The sequence below is a fragment of the Trachurus trachurus genome (assembly GCF_905171665.1).
Source record: "Trachurus trachurus genome assembly, chromosome: 1".
Lineage (NCBI taxonomy): Eukaryota > Metazoa > Chordata > Actinopteri > Carangiformes > Carangidae > Trachurus > Trachurus trachurus.
Window position 1 is genome coordinate 14,239,837 of NC_139891.1, and position 18,983 is coordinate 14,258,819.

At 40.8% G+C, this 18,983-nt stretch overlaps 1 protein-coding gene across 1 annotated transcript in view; it reads right to left on the minus strand.

Moving 5' to 3' along the window:
* Positions 1-18,983, minus strand: part of rhbdl3 (rhomboid, veinlet-like 3) — a 52,430-nt gene that overhangs the window by 13,462 nt on the left and 19,985 nt on the right. Inside the window, exons 2-4 of the mRNA XM_083971710.1 lie at positions 8,985-9,143; positions 3,352-3,576; positions 2,110-2,258 (exon numbers count right to left, since the gene is read on the minus strand). Coding sequence (XP_083827836.1) covers positions 2,110-2,258; positions 3,352-3,576 — 374 coding nt within the window. The 5' untranslated portion in view covers positions 8,985-9,143. The remainder of the gene's footprint in view (positions 1-2,109; positions 2,259-3,351; positions 3,577-8,984; positions 9,144-18,983) is intronic.

Sequence of the window (18,983 nt, forward strand, 5' to 3'; positions counted from 1 at the left end):
GCATGCATAATGCTGTACTGAGGGATGTTTTGGGGCCAATATTTACACACTGTTTTAGTGCTGAGAATTGGGAAGGATCAGAGCTGCTGAGCTGTTGACAGGATTACATGGTTTGTAGGTGTGTGTGTGTGTGTGTGTGTGTGTGTGTGTGTGTGAGAGAGAGAGAGAGAGAGAGAGAGAGAGAGAGAGAGAGAGGGAGAGAGAGGGAGAGAGAGACAGACACAGAGAGAGAGAGGAAAGGAGAACATAGAAGGAGTGCTATCAGTCAGTCATAAGGGCTTTACAAAATACAGAGTCACTTTTAATGATGTGAGCAGTGAGTGTTGAGCAGCGTACTACAGCGTACTAGTAGATCAGGGGGTAAAAGGTTTTCTTATGTTATTTCATTTTGAATGTTTTCCGTTCACTCTTTAATGATTTCCCTAGAAATAAAGAAGCAGAAAAAGATGGGATCTCATTTTTGATGCTACATTAATGATAACATGCGGACTCCAGAGAGGCATCAACACAGTTATTTTGGGTTACTCTGTCTTCAAACCTGACAAATATGAATTTATCTGGGCAATAAAGTCATCTTTGCTTATTCTTTTCTTCCTTTAATTATGCCTGTTGTACAATCCACATGAGCTCTTGCCCTTGTAAAGGCTCATGTTCATCACTCATACCCTCCAAGGCTTTATTAACATGTACCCCATCCACCTTTGTATGCAGGGAAGCTCATGAATGTGACTGTCTGTATCTATGTGTGACTTCTGGACAAATTCAGCAGGTTGTTGTCAACTGAAGTGTCAAGCAGTAAGCAAAAGATTATTCTAGTAGTGAGTGATCATTGAGACCATCATATAGATTAAAAAGTTGTGCAACATTATATAGAGTTTTGATTGAGGATTGCTCAATATTGAAGAAACAAGGTGTCAATGTATTTGTACTTCTCTTTTACATAGTCATTAAATTTGTTGAACCATCACCATCTACTTCATCTGCCCCACCTTCACTGGACTCGTGTACCACTTGGTGAACAGCGCAAACTGGCAGCAAAACCACAGTGAGTGAGATTTTAATTTGTGATTAAACCGTGTTCCATTTCAACAAAAAGCAGCAATCGCTCAGAGCTGATGAGCCGTGTCAGTAATAGTGAGACCGACTAAGCATAAAGAGGCATGATAAAATTATAGAACCATGTTTTTAAATTATGTTACCAATGGTTATTAAATTTCTCTAATGAATGAATAAGCCGATGTATAACATACTGTGCAATTCTATGTCATGTTAGAGTCATTAACACTTTATTGTATCCCTCTCTTCATCCTCTTTTTACCACACACTCACACAGTCATTCCAGCTTCTGTCTCTCCCCAGAACCTGCTAATTAAATTATCATTTTATTAGTGCTCACTACTGACCAAGACTACATTTACCCAGAAGGGTAATTAAACCTGGATGACCTGGCCTGGACTGATAATAAAAAATTGAGAGGAGAGGAGAGGAGAGGAGAGGAGCTAGGCTGAAGAAGTTTTATGAAATGATCTGATTATCTGTCACTTGAATCTTTAGCAGCATCTTTTAGCAGAAGAGAGTAATGATGATGATAAATGTTCCCTATGCTCCGATAGGACAGCAGCACTACAGTGTATACACATTACATTAATAATCCAATAACAATGCTTGTTTGACAATGTGATACTTAAGGGTGTCCCACCGCATATCATTTATCACTTGCTTGCTTATTTGTTTTGTGATTTCACATACACTGATTTTACCTAATAGTATTTGCTGTATCCAAAGACTTACTGACATAGAACTCTTTAACAAAGGGGCATGTCATATTCTCATCTCCTATTTCTTGTCTTGTATATAAATCTCGTTCTTATTCATTCTTGTGCTCATTGTGTTTCACTGAAAAATAATAAAAATTTCAAATGTTATAAACGCGAGACCACCAAAGGCATCAGTGCCTCTAAATATGTTTATCAATGTGTAGTAGTTTCATTCCACACATTTATATTTTGGATGCTGACAGGGTTACAGAAGTGCTCAGTTGTGCCTCTATGAAATGCAGCAGGGTGTAATGCTCATAATTAGAAATTCAATAGCGAGATGTGAACTCACCCAGTGTGCATGAAACAGTAGCTGAGGAACCTCCAGGCCTGGGCTCGGAGCTGGGGATGGTAAGGTAAGGGGCTCTTTAGGAATGACGGGCTGGACACCTGCAGGACCAGGCGGTCCAGCTGGAAAGCGTAGTACATGAACACAGCTACCTAGAGCACACAGGGACCAATACCAAGTGAGTGATTTAGGAATGATGGCACACGACTGTGAATACAATTAAATAATCAGAATCATAAAACAAAACCATTGCTCTAAGATGAAAGTTGAACACAAACTTTGAACTTGATTTATTTAAATATACTCAAGAATTATTAATTAAATTATTAATTAATTAATGAATAAAGTATTTAACATCAAATCTCAGATCAAGGTTATTTTTTTACCAATTTTATGAAATACATGCACATAATGATATTTGAGAATTGACTTTTCTGCAAAGACCTGAGGTATAATATGAAAGAGTTTTTGTTACTTAAATGATAATTCTGTGGATTAATCTTGTAACAAACTTTTTATGTTTACATTCAGTGTTTGAACCAAAGCACATTGAAAGCATCTCCTGTGAGTCTGCTCCTCAGTTCAGCCACCGTCTCCAGCATGTTCTTGTTCTTCCCCTCATCTCCCCAGACCTACAGTAACTTCCCAAGCTGTCCAGCAGATGTCCTCAGATTTTCCCGTGTCTCATCATCTGATTGTCCCACACACCCACACACCTGTTCTCCCTCCACCTGCACCTCATTCCCCTTCATAAACTCATTTGCTTCCCCTTTTCCTATGTTATGTTGCTTAGTGCTTCCTGGCTCCTCCTTTCTGCCTGCCTTGTCTGAGTTTTGACCTTTTGCCTGTTTACTGGGCTTTGGCTCCCTGCCTGTGCATTATTGGATTTTTTTTCTGTGCCTGTCTGAACTGTCTTCACTGGTTTTGACCCTTGCCTGCCTCATCATCCCCTACGCCTTTGTACCACTTTGTGTAAGTAAAATCACTGAACTTCATTAGCTGTGCTTCAGATGTCACCGCCTTATCCCATGTGTTCTTGTTACCCTGCTAGCACCAGCTATTTCACATTAATTAGCTTCCTCTTCTTTCTTTACTTCTAACTGTTACATTGTTATGTTTTGCCTGTTTAATTTGATATCAAAGACACGTCTGTTTTCTGTTGTATCATTTGCATGGTTGCACTTGCACCACACAGTTGTTTTACAGCCTTCTGCAGTTGGTGGGATGCTCATACATACAATTTACCTCAGCAATGGTGATAGCCAGGATGAGCAAGGGCGGGGGACAGTAGGTATAGCTGTCAAAGTACCACTTGCGGTCGACCTCACGGGGCAGTGTCTCATAGGCAACGTGTCGGACCAGCCGTTGGGAGAGTCCCAGGCCGACCTCATCTCTGAGACTGCAGCCTTTCAGCTGCCTGCTCCCCTGCAGAATGGCCCTCCGGAAACTGTTGGAGCGCTTGTTACTCATCTGGAGAAGAGAGGAAGGAACGGAGGAGGAGGAGGAGGAGGAGGGAGTGAGAGACAGGTCAGAGATTGTTATTCTCTGTTTCATTATTTCATCATTGTTAGCACAGAAGCTTTTCACATGAATCATATCCTATTTGCGAATTTGTGGTTTTAGTTAACACACACAGTTTTTGACACTTCATTGTGTAATGAATATTCATGAAATGTCTTGATGCACAACTAGAGATGAAACACTCTGGGTACAGGCCACACAAACACGTGCACACACACACACACACACACACGCACGCACCAATTCTTCTCCATCAAGCACACCGACAGACCCCTCCCACATCGCTGTGGCAACAGAATGCCTGTATCATTACCTAGCAACCACCAAACCCTTCTCCTCTCCCCTCTCTGTCAACCAAGAGTTCATTTCTAAACACATACTTGTCCTTTTTACTTCATCATTCAGAGTATTTCAGTTACAGCAGATCTCTGCTTTTTAACACAGCTGGTGAAACGACTTCTCTCGTCTAAAGCGCTGACATTTCTTTTGATTTATTGCATTCATTTTCCTTACACAGGTGTCACATTCTTCATTTTGAAACTCTTTGAAACGCCAGTTGACTAACTGATTAGTTGATAAACATAATATTTTGTAACTGGCATCTGTTTTAATGATTGAATAACCGTTTAAATCATTTCTCAAGCAAAAATGCCAATTATTTATGGTCCAAGCCACTCAGACGGGATGAGTGGCTGAACATAGACTGTCTTTGTGAACTCTAAATGACCTCATCCTCTTGGTCTATGGGAGGTCAGAGAAAAGATTCAAAATGAGAGAATAAGCTTTTTTCCTATCTTTACATGCAGCTACAGAAGTTTGTTTGTCCCTGAATGTTCAACAGAAAAAATGTGAACGTGTGTTTTCATCTCTAAGTGTTTCCACCGTGCAGTGCAATTTAAACAAATGCTGTAAGAAACATCTGTCCTGGCCTGAATGAGTGTATCTATCTATAAAAAGGTGAGACAATAACATGCCATCAAAAGGATGAATATGGATCAGATGCTTAGATCAATTCAAATGTCAGATTTCAAAAAGATTTAAGAGCAGCTGAGACAGCCAGGAAACCATTTCTTTGCATAGATGTTTTATCACTGCTGTCACAGTTTTCTTTCTAATTTACGGCTTTGTACCTTTTTTATTTCACTTGCCGAGTGTTTTACAAGACTCTCCATGACAATGCAATGACTCCCGTCCCACTTCTCTCCTTGGGCTCCTTCCCTCTCTCTCTCTCTTTCTTTCTCTCCGTTCAACATCTTTTTCTTTCTTTGCTCTGTTTATGTTACTCTCCATCACCTATACCACTGTGTTTGTGTCTCTTTGCAGGAAGCCCCAATGTGCAATAGTAGATGTGTTTTAAGAAAATAAGCATAAGTTATATTGTTTTCTGCAAGAGCTGAAATTGGCAAAATAGACAAATGTAATGTTCTTTTGGTATTGTAAAGTACTGTAAAGAGGTGGGTAGATATAACTGCCTGCAACTTGGAAAAATTACGACTTTAAATTGCCTCAGAGATTTAAATGTGTAATAAAGCTTGGGTTGATGTTTACTCATGTATACACAGAGACTTTGGAGAGCAATAAGAAACATCCTGGTTTCACAATGACAAACTAATTGGGCAATAATGTGAAATCAAAAGCATATTTCACAAGTCATTTGAAGTTGATTAAGTTGAAGAGATACGTACAAGATAAAAACAGAAAGAAAATACTAATAAGAGGGACAGATGTAAAATCAAATCATCAAAATCTGTGTAGGGACAGTTGGCTGATGGTTCTGCCGGCGCTGTTTAATGAGACTTTTAGTGTCTTTGCAAGGATCACTGTTTGGAGATAAACTTCAGAAAAAGCCAATTATTTCAGTCTTTAAGGCAGGCAAAGAGAACTGTGGGAAAATGATTATGGGTTACCATGGCCACTTCCAGACCACATACTAAAGCACACGCACACAAGCACGCACGCGCACACACACACACACACACACACACACACACACACACACACACACACACACACACACACACACACACACACACACACACACACACACACACACACACACACACACACACACACACACACACACACACACACACAGGCATGCGCACACACACGCTCTCTCTCACCACACACACACACACCTGAAGTGACTGCAATTCCTCTCCCTTTTGCACAACACAAAAGAAAGAATGACGTTCTGTCTGTTTACCCACTGGCAAGAGGAGAAGGGAGAAGGGAAGAAAGGAGGTGAAGGGGATAAATGGCTGTTCAGCCACCAAGAGACCATTGCACTGTTTGATTGATGGAACACACAGTCGGATGAGGGAGATATAAGTAAGAGGAAGACAGAGGAAGAAAGTAAAAGACTACCAACAAGGGTGGAAATGAGTGACCAAAATAAAGAGTAACAAGAGGAGCAGTGTAGTGGTTATCACAGAAATGCCTGACATGTCCAAAAATAGGTGGAAACCTAAGCATTATGCTACTCCTCTGATTTCAGCCTCTCTACAAGATTTTAAAACCTGGCTGTAGGAATTTAGTGAAACCATTTAGTGCTCAGATTGAAACCAGCTTAGTAACAGCAGGCAGCTAAACAGGTAAACATTACAAATGCCCAATTAATCCATCAGGGATGGGATCTCAGAGCAGTTAAACCTGTTTGTTTGATATTTTGGGAAGTATAAACCTGTTACTGAGCCGGTTTCTGCCTGGGACAGTCACAGCGTGATGTATGAAAAAAGAGGTAGACAGATAGATGGAAAGTAGAAAGTGTAAGGCTCAGACAAGGAGGAAGCAGTGGAAAATAAGATGAGAGCTTATGTAAAAGGAGAGAGACAGAGGTGAAGGTAAAAAGCGAGAGAAGATGGAGGGAAGGAGAGGCAAAGAGAAGAGTGAGTGGTGATTTGGACGCCGACTGTGACAAAGCAGTGAGCAGGCAATTACTGACAATCACATTGATGGAGGAGCTGCGGTGCAAAGGAGAGATGGCGCAACAAATAAACCCCTCACAGTTTGTCTCTGTATGCTCTGGCCCTCCTCCTCTCTTTCTCCCTGTTTTCCCCTTTCTCTCTCCTTCTCCGGGGGCAGAGCGGCTGGGGAGATAAAAAAACAGAAACCAGGCACTACCAATTTACCTGAAGAATTATAACTCTCTCTCAAGCTCCCACATTGGATTTAAACTTTGATCTTTATCTCACAGACCATTCATGTCTTTCCTGAGAAGGTCTATTATATCACGATTACATGTGTCCCATTTCTTTAGATATTCATAGGCTTTTTCAAATAAGTCTGCATTTACATGTGTAGAAATCCTTTTACTGAACATCATACAAAAGTGTTGCTCTTTTCAAAAGTACAACATTAAGAATTAGTTACCATTACTATTAGTTAAATTGTGTATTTAATTCAAACACAAGATAAAAGGTAAAATATTTTCATTTGACATTGATTTCAAAAGGAGAAAAACAGCATATCCTGATTTAGTAGCTGGATGTATTACATTTTCCTCCTGAACAGACTTTAACTAACTTTATTCATTATCAAATCCATCAGTAAACTTTCTGTCAACTGGTAGTAACTAGTCTTTACACTAATTGATATTACCATTATCGGGGTGCCGTGTGGCACGGTGGGTTGAGCAGGCGCCCCATATGCAGAGGCTATAGTCCTCGCCGCAGTCAGCCACAGTTTATATCCCGCATCAGCTGTCCCTTTACTGCATGGTCTCTCAACTATGCTATCAAATGAAGGCACAAAAAAAGGGCAAAAACAAAAATATATATCTTGAATGAAAGGTAGTTTTCTCTTGATGGATTATTAGTTTGGTCTATATAGTGTAAACATTTTACTTAATTACTTAATCAATTTTAATTTTACCTCCATAAATGTAATTAGTGTAGGATTACATAAAAGAGAGAAAACCTTTCCCATTTCAGAGGAGCAGGCCAGTAAATGTTTGCCACTTAAGCTTGATAAATGTCGAACTAATCAAATTATTTAAAGTCAACTAATTGTTTCGGTATTTATTCATTCACTGCACAGCCATTACCATAATACATGTCACGTCAGTCTCTCTTAATTCCCTCCCACTCGCCGTGTATTGCTCTCTGTGTTTAGCTCCTGTTGTGGCTGACTCAGTAAAATTAAAAAACATTGAGTGGGTGGACACAATAGCCACTAAGAAAAAAAAAGTGAATGTACTTTCAAATGTACACACTTGATTCCTGTGTCCCACTTCCAGTAGCACACCACGACCCACAGGCTGTCACATGACTTGGACGCCCCAAGAGAAAACCAACAGCGGAAAAAACCCTTTGACATTTTTCCAAGGTTCCTACAGGCCTCATTCCTCACCCACTGCATCGGACAATAAACAGCTCTGAAGAACAAGACAGAGAGAAAAAGATGGACACACTCACACAAACGGCCCCCAATGAATTCCCTACAATCTGTACAAACTCATACCCCCCATCCAACCCCCAAACCCAACCAATAGTTGCTGTTTACCACACAACTACTCCCACTCAAAGACCACGCCGCATAGCCCTGGGTCAGCAGTTCAGTTTCCCATGAGAGAGACAGAAGAAAACAGAAAACGAGAAGGTTATGAAGCAGCGAGCATGGCTGGAGATGCTTGGAGAGAGACCTTGGACAATCAGCAGCAGGCAGCGCTTGAAGGTGAGAGTGAAAGTAGTGCAAGGTGAGCGTTAAGAGGGGGATTTATCACCAGACTGAGAGTCATTTCCGATTAGGACGACTCTCAACCTTGTGGCTGAACTGATGTTGGAAAATGGATGTAAATGGAGAAAAGTCTGAAATGTGACATAAAATCAAAGTGTAGATAATGTAGACAGTGAGAAGGTGGGATACAGACATCGTTTTACAAGTTACAAGCAGTCTCAATTGAAGGCTTGGAAACCCTAACTCAAGATACAAGTCAACGCCTAAAGACTTTCTGTTTGAAGTCTTAAACAAGTTACTATGGTCCTTTCACCAAATATAATGTGATTTCATTTTTAGTGAATCAAATTTGTGTGTATTACTTTTAAATACTATTTATAACATTTAAACATTTAAACAATCTATAGTGTTTTTCATATGTATGCATGGTTTTATAGATTGATTTTAATTATGCCCATCAGGGAAATGAGTGAGTAAATGCTCACATTTGTATGTATTCTGGTGAGATGAGGGTAAGGAAATCAGAGTCTGGACTCATGAAAGACTAATCTAACCATATATTTAGGTTTTCCAACATGAAATTCGACACACCATGTAAAAAAACATTTTGGATATACAATGTGTAGGGTGACAGTGGCGAACTCATGTCACTGAGCCTGTGAAAGGTTAAAAGATCTCACCAGGTTCACAAAGTCCTGGTAGCAGATTTTTCCATCAGCGTTGCCATCGGCGAGGGCCAATAAAACTTCCAGTTTGTGGGGGTCAAGCTCAGAGCCGTGCGTTGCCAGCAGGTCCCTGAACCTCTCTGTACTGATGAAGCCTGAATTCTCTGGGTCATACTGCAAGTGAACACACACAGAAAAAGCAAGATAGGATTACATGTCTAAATACAATCTTTTTGTGGTCTATTTTAGTAAATTTGTAGGAAGCTTGAAGCTAATTAAATGATCTAGATTCTAGAGTATAGGCACAATCAATGAGCATTAACATGTTAGAAGCTCAAGAACTCTCCCCAGCACACATTTTTCTGTGCAGCCAAACATCAAAACCTCAAAATATCCATCAGCAGCAAAGTGGTCTAGTGAGTTTGAGCATCTTCAAGAAAAAAAAGAAAAAGGATAAAGCAATAATTGCTCAAAAAAGAGAGGCCTAGACTGTTGAGACGCAGCAGTTACTTTTAACAGCTTTGGATTTCAGCTAGAGATGACGTTGAGTGCTGCATTTAACCACAGGAGCCAGAACACAGGAGCCATTCAAAGACATCTGAAACCCCCGAGATATTCTGACAAATCCAAAGAGTTTTTTTTTAAAAAAGATGGAAATTCAAAAGACCTACAAAGCAGTGATTACTTGAGCATTTGAATGTGAAAAGAACTCTGCACTTTCCTACAGCTTTGTTTCCCTTGACATGGTGGTCCCACACACTCCTTTCTTTCCTTTGCACTTGATTGCTTGGAATCTCAAACCTTAAGTGGTAATTTAGGGTGAAACCTCCACTTAAAAATCTACAAATACATTAAAAAAACCATTTTGTTTGTGACTGATGTTGTGAACTATCCCCACGAGAGGCAGGGGCCGTTAAAGACTTGCTGATAAGTGAGGAAAGACGGCCTTCTCTGTTTCTAATGGAATAGACTGTTGGAAATTCTGCCTGGATTGCTGAAAGTCAAGCTGCCCTTGATCCCTCGAAACAAGGATAAAATAAAATAAAAGGTTGCAGCTGTGTGTCAGTATTTTCTGTTTAACTGAGGACAAACTGACCTGGAATACAAAGCATTCAGAAAGTATTCACTTCATGTTCCAGCCTAATGCTAAAGTAGTTCCACTTTATTTACTACCCCTCACCTACCTACACTCAACGGCAAAGCAAACATAATTCGCTTCTTTTTTTTTTTTCAAAAGGAAAAGATGAATTATCACATCATGGCATGAGTATTTCCTACTCAGAGAGGACAGGGTTATGTTGAGGCTCAGATCTGGGGAAGGCTCTGAGAAAGATGGTTTGTAAGAGCGCAGTGGCCCCCATGACTATCAGTGTGAGTAGTTTAAACACCATCCTGAGGTCCTGATTGTCCGTCTTGCTCGTAAGACCACTGGTATTGACCTGCCAGATCTTGAAGTCATTTACAGGTCCAGGCTTGTGTCCCGTGCCTCAGATATTATAAATGACCCCACTCACCCTGCCACTGCTTTTTTTGTTCCTCTCCCGTCGGGTAGGCGGTATCGTGCAATAAAATGCTCTTCCTCTAGGCATGCAAACAGTTTTTTTCCTAGTGCTGTGCACAGCCTGAACAAACGAAAGTTGCACAATTAACTTTTTTATTTATTTTTTATTATGCTCCTGCAGGCGCCAGTGGCAGGCACCTTGCACTTTACAAAGTATGCATTTTATAATATGTACTGTACTTTTCCTATGTGACCGTCAGCCTATCCATGGGGGCAAATTGTCCATTTTTATTTTATCTATTGTATCTGTTTATTGATTGTTTATTTATCTGCTTATCGGTTGTCTATTGTTCTATTGTCTTAAGTGTTTCTTTTTGAGCTCTCGCAAACCCTTTTCCAATGTGGTCTCCTTCCACAAATGGCAAATAAACTGACTCTGACTCTGACTCTGTGTGGAGAAAACCTCCAGGACATCCATCGCTGCGGCACACCATTGGCTGTACGGTAGACTGTGAGCAACAAGTCTGACCTGTTTGGCCTCACTTCTCAGCCTCATGTCTGGAGGAAACCTGGCACAGCTCCTCACTTGCACAATACCGCCTCAGTGGTGAAGCTTGGAGATGGCACCATCATGCTGTGCAGGTGTTTTTGCAGTGGCACATAAAGAGAGACTGGTCAGGGCTGAGAGGAGGCTGAACAAGAAACTTCCAGAGATTTCCTTATGAAAACCATGGCGGTCCATGGTGCTCTGGACCGGCTAAAGCTTCAATCCCCGACAGACCAATGACCCCAGCACACAGGTAAGAATGTGTTAAAGTGGCCCAATTAGAGTCATGAAAATTACAGTCAACCAACAGTCACCATCCAAGAGGATCTGTAGAGAGGAATGGTGGAATATCCTCAAATCTAGGAAGTACTGAAGGTTCTCTATACTTGTGTCAATGTGATATTTCAGTTTTTCCTTTTAATAAATATGCCAAAAAATATATATATTCTGTGTCTGCTTTGTCATTGTGGGGTTGAGGGGAAAATTAAACAGAAATCAGGTTAGCATCAGGCAGCAACATAACAAAATGTGAAAAAAGTGACGATGAAGCCTGAACACGTTCTGATCGCACTGCACATGACAATCCAGGAGGTGAATGTTTGATTTGATTGTCAGATTGTTTTGTGAATGTAGACAGAGGACAGCTGTTATCTCTCTGTGTCTATGTGCGTACGCCACTGCGTGTCTTTGAATATCTGCAAAATGTGAGTCAGTGTAACCATGTCCGAGTGTGTAAATACAGTGCATTCATGCATAAATATGTGACATTCAGACAATATGAGCCGCCTGCCAGACTCAAACACCCCTGATCCAGAAATAGTGGCCGCATACGTGCGTACGTGCATACATGTGTGTGTGTGTGTGTGTGTTTGCCATATGCCGGTGTTGGCAGACGCTGAGTAAAGCCAGGCTGGCAGCAGGTGCTCTGTGCTCCACCAATTGATATCAGAAAAGAAGAGGTTTTTGGCTCTGACTCGTGTTGTTTTTCTCCACGTTACCTAACAGTGATAAGGCAGTTTTTATTCCCTTTTAAGGCTGCAGTTGTCACTCTGTGCCATCTTTAAGATACGGCAATAAAAATCACTTATTTTCCAATATGTGATGAGAGGATTATCTCCAAATCATTTGTGTCTTTGGAAGATTACACTGCCTGGCAGGCATACTAATGCTATATTAAGTATGAGAAGAAAGCGATATGACAGAGACCAAATGCTCAGATGTGGGCAGTTCAGACTGCGACACATGTAGAATCACTCACAGGAAGTGTGTGCCAGTCTGCAAATGGACATCTGCCTTAACTAACACCTCCATTACCTCTGCTACAGCAACAAGCAGTAAGCAGCAAGAGGCAAAGGAGAGCGAAAGAGAGAAAAAATATTTCGTCAAAGCCTGAAAGTAAAGTCAATAAAATCACAGTTCACTATATCATGGACTATATTTACTGTCACTGCCAGTTTTTTTTTCAAGTGTCCCTCTCAGAGTTAAATGCTCTTTATAGTGCTCTAAATAATATTTGCAACAGAATTAATAAAGAGATATAAATGCCATGGACACTGAGCCCTTTCTGAGAGTCTTTTATATTAGGTGAAATAAATGAGTGAAGGACTCATTTAAGTTAAAGATTTTATATAGTAGATGTGACAAATTAGAAAACTACTCTGAAATCTGTAATTGGCTGAGGTTCGGGTTGAGTAAACCAAGCACAACACTCCCCCCTGTGTGTCAGCATAAAAAAGATTGCAATCAAATCACACCAAGAAGAGAAGTATCATCATCTATCATTAGGTAAACACATGCTTGGTGGAAAGTATGCGGATCATGTAATTACAGATGAAAATATTTATCTGCAGCATTTTTCCTCACTTTGCATCCTACTCACTGCTGTTTAAACTACACTGCATCTAGATTATACACAAGAGTAGTGTTGGCTCACTGACATGTACATATCTGCAGTGGGCTTGTGAGTAGTAACGTCTGATTTTGGTGCAAACAGATTGAACATGTCATGCATTTTGTTGTGTTTGGATGAGAAAAGGCAAAATGTTTCCATTAAACTAGAGAGATCCTTACAATGACAATTCATTTTTACATTCATGTTATTTATGTTCTAGGAACTGAGCACCATTAAGCCTGCAGTGCCGAGTGCAAAACAACACACTCACTGACCCTCCTAGCATATGCACATCACACAAAAACTTCTATCTCCCACACACACACACACACACACACACACACACACACACACACACACACACACACACACACACACACACAAATGTGATGCAGAAAGTGTAATATCTACTCTACAGAAAGAACCAACCTTCTCTTGCAGAAAATCATTCAGTTTCTGCCGAAGACATTTTGTCATGATGAAGTAACGTCAGCCAAAGCCAGTCTCGCCTCAGAGTGTGTGAGCGGAGAAAAAAAAGTTGCATGCGAGTGTGTGTGTCCCTCTCACATTGTTTGTCCCAGACTGTGCAGGGTTATTTCTAACCAGGACTAAAGGATTACAGTTCAATCCAAGACCCTCAAAATACACCTCCCCCATCTGTGTGTCCCAACCCCACAGACACACACATGCACCCCTAAAACCCCCGACTGCCTCCACTCACCCTCCTCATTCTGCCCCATGCACACACACCTCCTTTTACCCTACATTCATCCCCCTCCTCGTTCCTTTCTCCCCCCACTTTCTCTCTGTAAAGTAAACATGCGAGCTGCCTCAGAAGAAAAATAAATAGTTCAATAAATTTGCCCGTTATCTCTTCTACTGTCACTCCCAGACACAGGCAGCCATACATTATTTTCCTCACACACACAAACACTCCCTCACTTTGTGACACCACAGGCTTCATAGTTGAGTGAGCACTCTGTGAAGTCGGCAGGCTGGCTGCTGGAGTTGAGCTGCAGAGGGACACACACTCAACAATGGACCTCTGAGGGCAATTTCATGCAAGGTTTACCCAATCCCTTCACTCCAATTAGTGATCATTTCCTTCTGATGCACACAGAGGTGCATGCACAGAAGAACATGAACATTGCCCGATCCTTAACTTGTCTATTAGGTGGCAGATAAAATGCCGACCTTTAATGATATTCAGTTATTCAAAAAAGAGAGGAAGAAATATTAAAGAGGCTGGTACCAGTAAATTACTGACAATAAAGAAGTTGAATATAAAAGTGGTTTCCAATTAATTTCCAACAAATCTACTCACAGTTTCAGCTCTACTCAGTTGTACTGTTACTGCATTGTTACAGTGTCACACTTAGGAATCTATTATTTATTTATTCACTTTCAGAGTAAAAAAGTATTCAACTTTATTATAATAGATCATATTTAGTTTATGCGTGTAAGAGTACTGACCATATTTTTTATCCCGGCACATTTTCATAACTATGTTACTGTCTGCGTCTGTGCTCCATGAGGCTTGTTTTACAAACAGCAAAGGGAGTGTGACGCAAATCCTAAAGATTAAAATAAGCAAACACACATAAACACTCCCACACCCACAGACACACACCCACACACAAATCCTGCTACAGACATAATACCACAAAACATTCACAGCTAACAGTTCTCATATTGAGGGCATCTGAGCACCCTGGTGTCAGCGTGGAGGAGAAAAACAGCAGAGGGAGGAGGGAGAGGGGTGGGGAGGAAAGGAGGGTGGGTTAGGGCAGTGGCAAAGGGGGGCATGCAGATTGGACACAATGCAAGGCTTTTTTGTCTTCAGCCTCATTTTCATAAAGCTGAATATTAAAGGAACCAGGGGGAAGGCAGTGTGTAAGGGTCAGGGTGTTTTCAAGTTAGAATAAGAGCCTGGAGAAACATGGAAGCCTGAGCAAACACAGAATATAAAAAAGGCTACGGTGAAAAATGTCTGGCCCTCAGGTCGAAAGCCTGAGCCTTCACAACCCCTTTGGTGGCTGTTGTGTTGTTTCTTTGTCCATCTTTTATATAAGAATTAAATTTCAGAAAAAAATACTTACTTAACTTGGTTCAATGACTGAAAAAAAGCAAAACCAGTGATATATCCCGTTGTACTTCAGGGGTTAATTGGAGAGGTTACCTCTGCCCATTAAATGCCTTCAAAGTAAAAAAAAAAAAAGCCTGACAGGAGATTAATTGTCACTCCTGATTTTCAGCCCTGACTGACATGTAGCATTTTCGGTGACATTTGACCTCAGACAGTCACAGGTCACTGTCCAGAGGCTTTGAACTGCAGATGAGCCGAGTCTGGAACAGTAAACATGGGTTAAAGGGAGGACAGAAGCGTGGGGCATGAATGAGGAGAGACCTGAGTTAATTAACAGAGACAGTGAGTAACTCTACCCTATCCAGGTCAACTAGCAGCAAACTGGTCAGACTCAAATCCTCTTACACCTACGTCACTGAATAAACTGTCATGTGCTAAAGCAGTAATGCAGTGATTGTTGACATCATGTGATAATTATATTGTTCATGCAAGAATGTTGTTTATGCAACATAAAATAGTCCTTGTTTGAGGATCAGTCATTTAATATACGAGGCAACATTATTATCTCATATGCACAAGTTTAGGTTCCTTGTAAATTAGTGCTGTCAAAACTTTTTCTTCAAGATCCATCTAGTGTAACATCGCAAAATCTGTGCTTACAAAATAAGGGCAAGAGAAAGTGAGGGGGCAATAAAGATCAGCAGCTACCGAGCTGACGATAAACATGTAATTTATCTTACATCAGCAGAAAGTGGCGTCCAAAACCTTTGACAACAACATCGTCAACAGTTCAGATAAGATGCACCCTGGGTGCTGTGTGGGATACAGCTCCCACTGTACCATGAAATCGTAAAATGTTTGCTTTGAGTCGGTATGAAGATCTTTGCTGTGAGTCATCCTGTCAGTCAATCTGCTGTCTTCTATGTAACAGAGCAAAATGCTGTGACACAAACTGACAGGGCAGGAAATTGAGTCTTAGAGGCTTAGAGAATAGCATCTCATCCCTTATAAAGTCATCTAATTTCACAGTAGAAAATAGTGCAGTTCACATTGTAACAGGCATGAAGCAGTCATTCAGCACTGTAACATGTGTGACCTGTCTCATGGGGATGCAATGACTTGCAGGAGATCAGCAGGTGGAGCTTTTTGTTCCCCCACATGGTGAGCATCATTCTCTGCTCTGCTGTTACGTCTCCTCATGAGGTAAAAATACTGTGGGAAGTGTCACTAAATTTGTCAGGTAGTGCAGGTAAAAAAAATGACATGACAGCAAAGCCATGTTGTTGGGCAAGGATGTGCAGATATAAGCACTCTGCATAAACACAGCAAAATGTCTGGTTCCTCAAACGTGTCCTGTCACACGATCAGGCACGATCATGGCTAATCAACATGGCGACATGAGAATAATGGTGGGAGCAATAACATGTATCACAAGCAGTGAGTTGCGGTAACCCTGGGTTTACTGTGTGTGTGTGTGTGTGTGTGTGTGTGTGTGTGTGTGTGTGTGTGTGTGTGTGTGTGTGTGTGTGTGTGTGTGTGTGTGTGTGTGTGTGTGTGTGTGCGTGCGCTCACATATATGTAAGCAAATATTGTAGGTGGTTGTGAGAGAAGAGTGCCAAAAATAAACACTGGTCTTTATGATGCAGGAGACTTCTGGCAGCACTGTTTGATGTTATAAAGGATCAGAGAACAATGCAAACTCACTCTATCTGACCACAAATGCTTGCATTTCTCTCCCATACGCTGTAAGTAAATACATGCTGTATGTTGCTGTTAACAAATTAAATATCTGCAAAACAGTCAACATTAAAGTATTATTCTAAAATACTGTGCTCATCTTGAACATTAATTTATACTATATACTATTTATACTATACTGTACACTGTTATTATTTTGGGTCTTAAGAAAAAAAATCCATCATTGTATTATTGTATCACTGTGTTATTACTGCTCTCCTCTTGTTAAAGAACTGGTATGGGCAAAATCCAGTCAGCATACAGCCTGTCCTGCAGTATAATTACTAACAATCCCCCCACAGAGTCAGACAATGTGCACCACTGAGTTGTTGCTATTATAAGGACTGCGTCTCCATATCTGCTCAATCTGCTGACCTGCAGACAAAACAAGTTATTAGAGCTTTGATGCACTGTAGAATATTTACCAGTCTCTGATTAAAACTTCCACCAGCAATGCTACACTGCACTATGATGTTGAACAAAAACCTTGAAGAGAAAAATAAAGGCTTGAACATACGAAGCCTCTTTCCTTTTCATTTTAATTTCAGTTCACTCGTACTCCAATGTAAACATTTACTTTAAAGGGTTACCACTGTACGGTTTGATTGCCTTTTCGACTACAAATAAATCTGTTATATGGAATACCGTAAACGGGGACTTGGCAAGACAGACTAATTACCTGTAGCTGACATTGTAGCAGCCACTTTAATGAGCTGGCAGGGTCTTACTCTCCTAATGGCTTTCCCTTTTTCTCCTTTTTTGTCATAAGCATTTCCAGACTGAACTGCAGGCTGAAGAAATTGGTGAAGCCCTTTAAAAAAGTGTGTGTTGGCAAGAAAAATTTTAGTGAGACCAACAGGTGTGAATAATGTTAATAGGTATTCAGACCTGTAATTAATACAGTGATTAATGAAAATGGTACATGTGCTCCTGATGGAATTCAAATCGCTGATTAGCACATGAAAAACTAAAATTACCCAACGTCCCCTAGAGAAATTAGTTCAAGCAGGGAAGTAAAACACAGGCAGGCAATTACAAAACATGCTGGTTAACCAATTAATCAATCAACACTGATTCCTGAGGAGTTACCATCCTCTCTATGCAGAGGGGGAAAACAAATCAGACATTCACAGACGTGGTCACGTCTTATCTACTCTCAACTATAGCAAACTATAATATTTCATCATGTATACATATACAGAACAGCATTTTCATAAAAGAAAAAATGTCCTCTTACAAGCCGGTTGGTGGCGGCACCATCATTAATCTCTGCCACTGTCTTTGCTTTCACTGCAACTAAGCAGCATCCCTCCTTGTTTGCTGCTTATATTATTTCATCCTAAAACAAGGTTATAAACAAACAATACTTCCTGAATAAATTTGCATTCAGTCCCACCCCCTCATCTCAAACTTTAGAGCTTCACAATTTTAAAGAGGGTCAATTCACAAACGTAGGTAAATGGGTCTCACCCTAGTCCATGTAGAAATGAATGGGAAGTAAATTTTGGGAGACAACAAATCCAAACACACAAAATAAAGGCACAATTACATATGTGCATGTTCCTATATGAATATGGTTTTTAAGGGATCACTTCTCCAGACTTTTCATCATTACAGGCTTGTGGGTGTTAAAACAGACAATTTATTTCCTAGAGCACATTCAAAACTGAAGCCAGAAATGGACATCTATATACACATATTGTACATTTACACACAAATCAACTCACACATGGTCACTCTATCTCCTGCTGCTTGCTGACTATTCCCTTCATATGGAGCATTTGGCAGTTCTAATAAAAAGCTAACCTCGTTAGAGTGGGAGAAGCTCATTACTCTCTCCGCTAATTACACTGAAGCACCAGGGAGGGCACATGAGACTGGGGGCATCTCATTCACTGGCCAACACACACACACACACACACACACACACACACACACACACACACACACACACACACACACACAGGTACAATGGAAACACACTGACACACATTCACCTTCTAATGTTAATCAGGCTTGTCAGACGGTGCCCTTGACACCAGGGGGTTTCCCCTGTGTGATATCTCACTCGTCTCCACTCCCATCTCGCTCTCTCTCTTTCTCTCACCCCACACACACTGACATAACCACACACTCTTTTGTCACACTATCTCACACACAGCTAATAAAAGTACATTATCAGTGCTATTGGCGGACACTCTGTGGTCTTCCTGGGCCTCGTCATTGGCCCAGGAGACTAGTTCAGGTTGAGT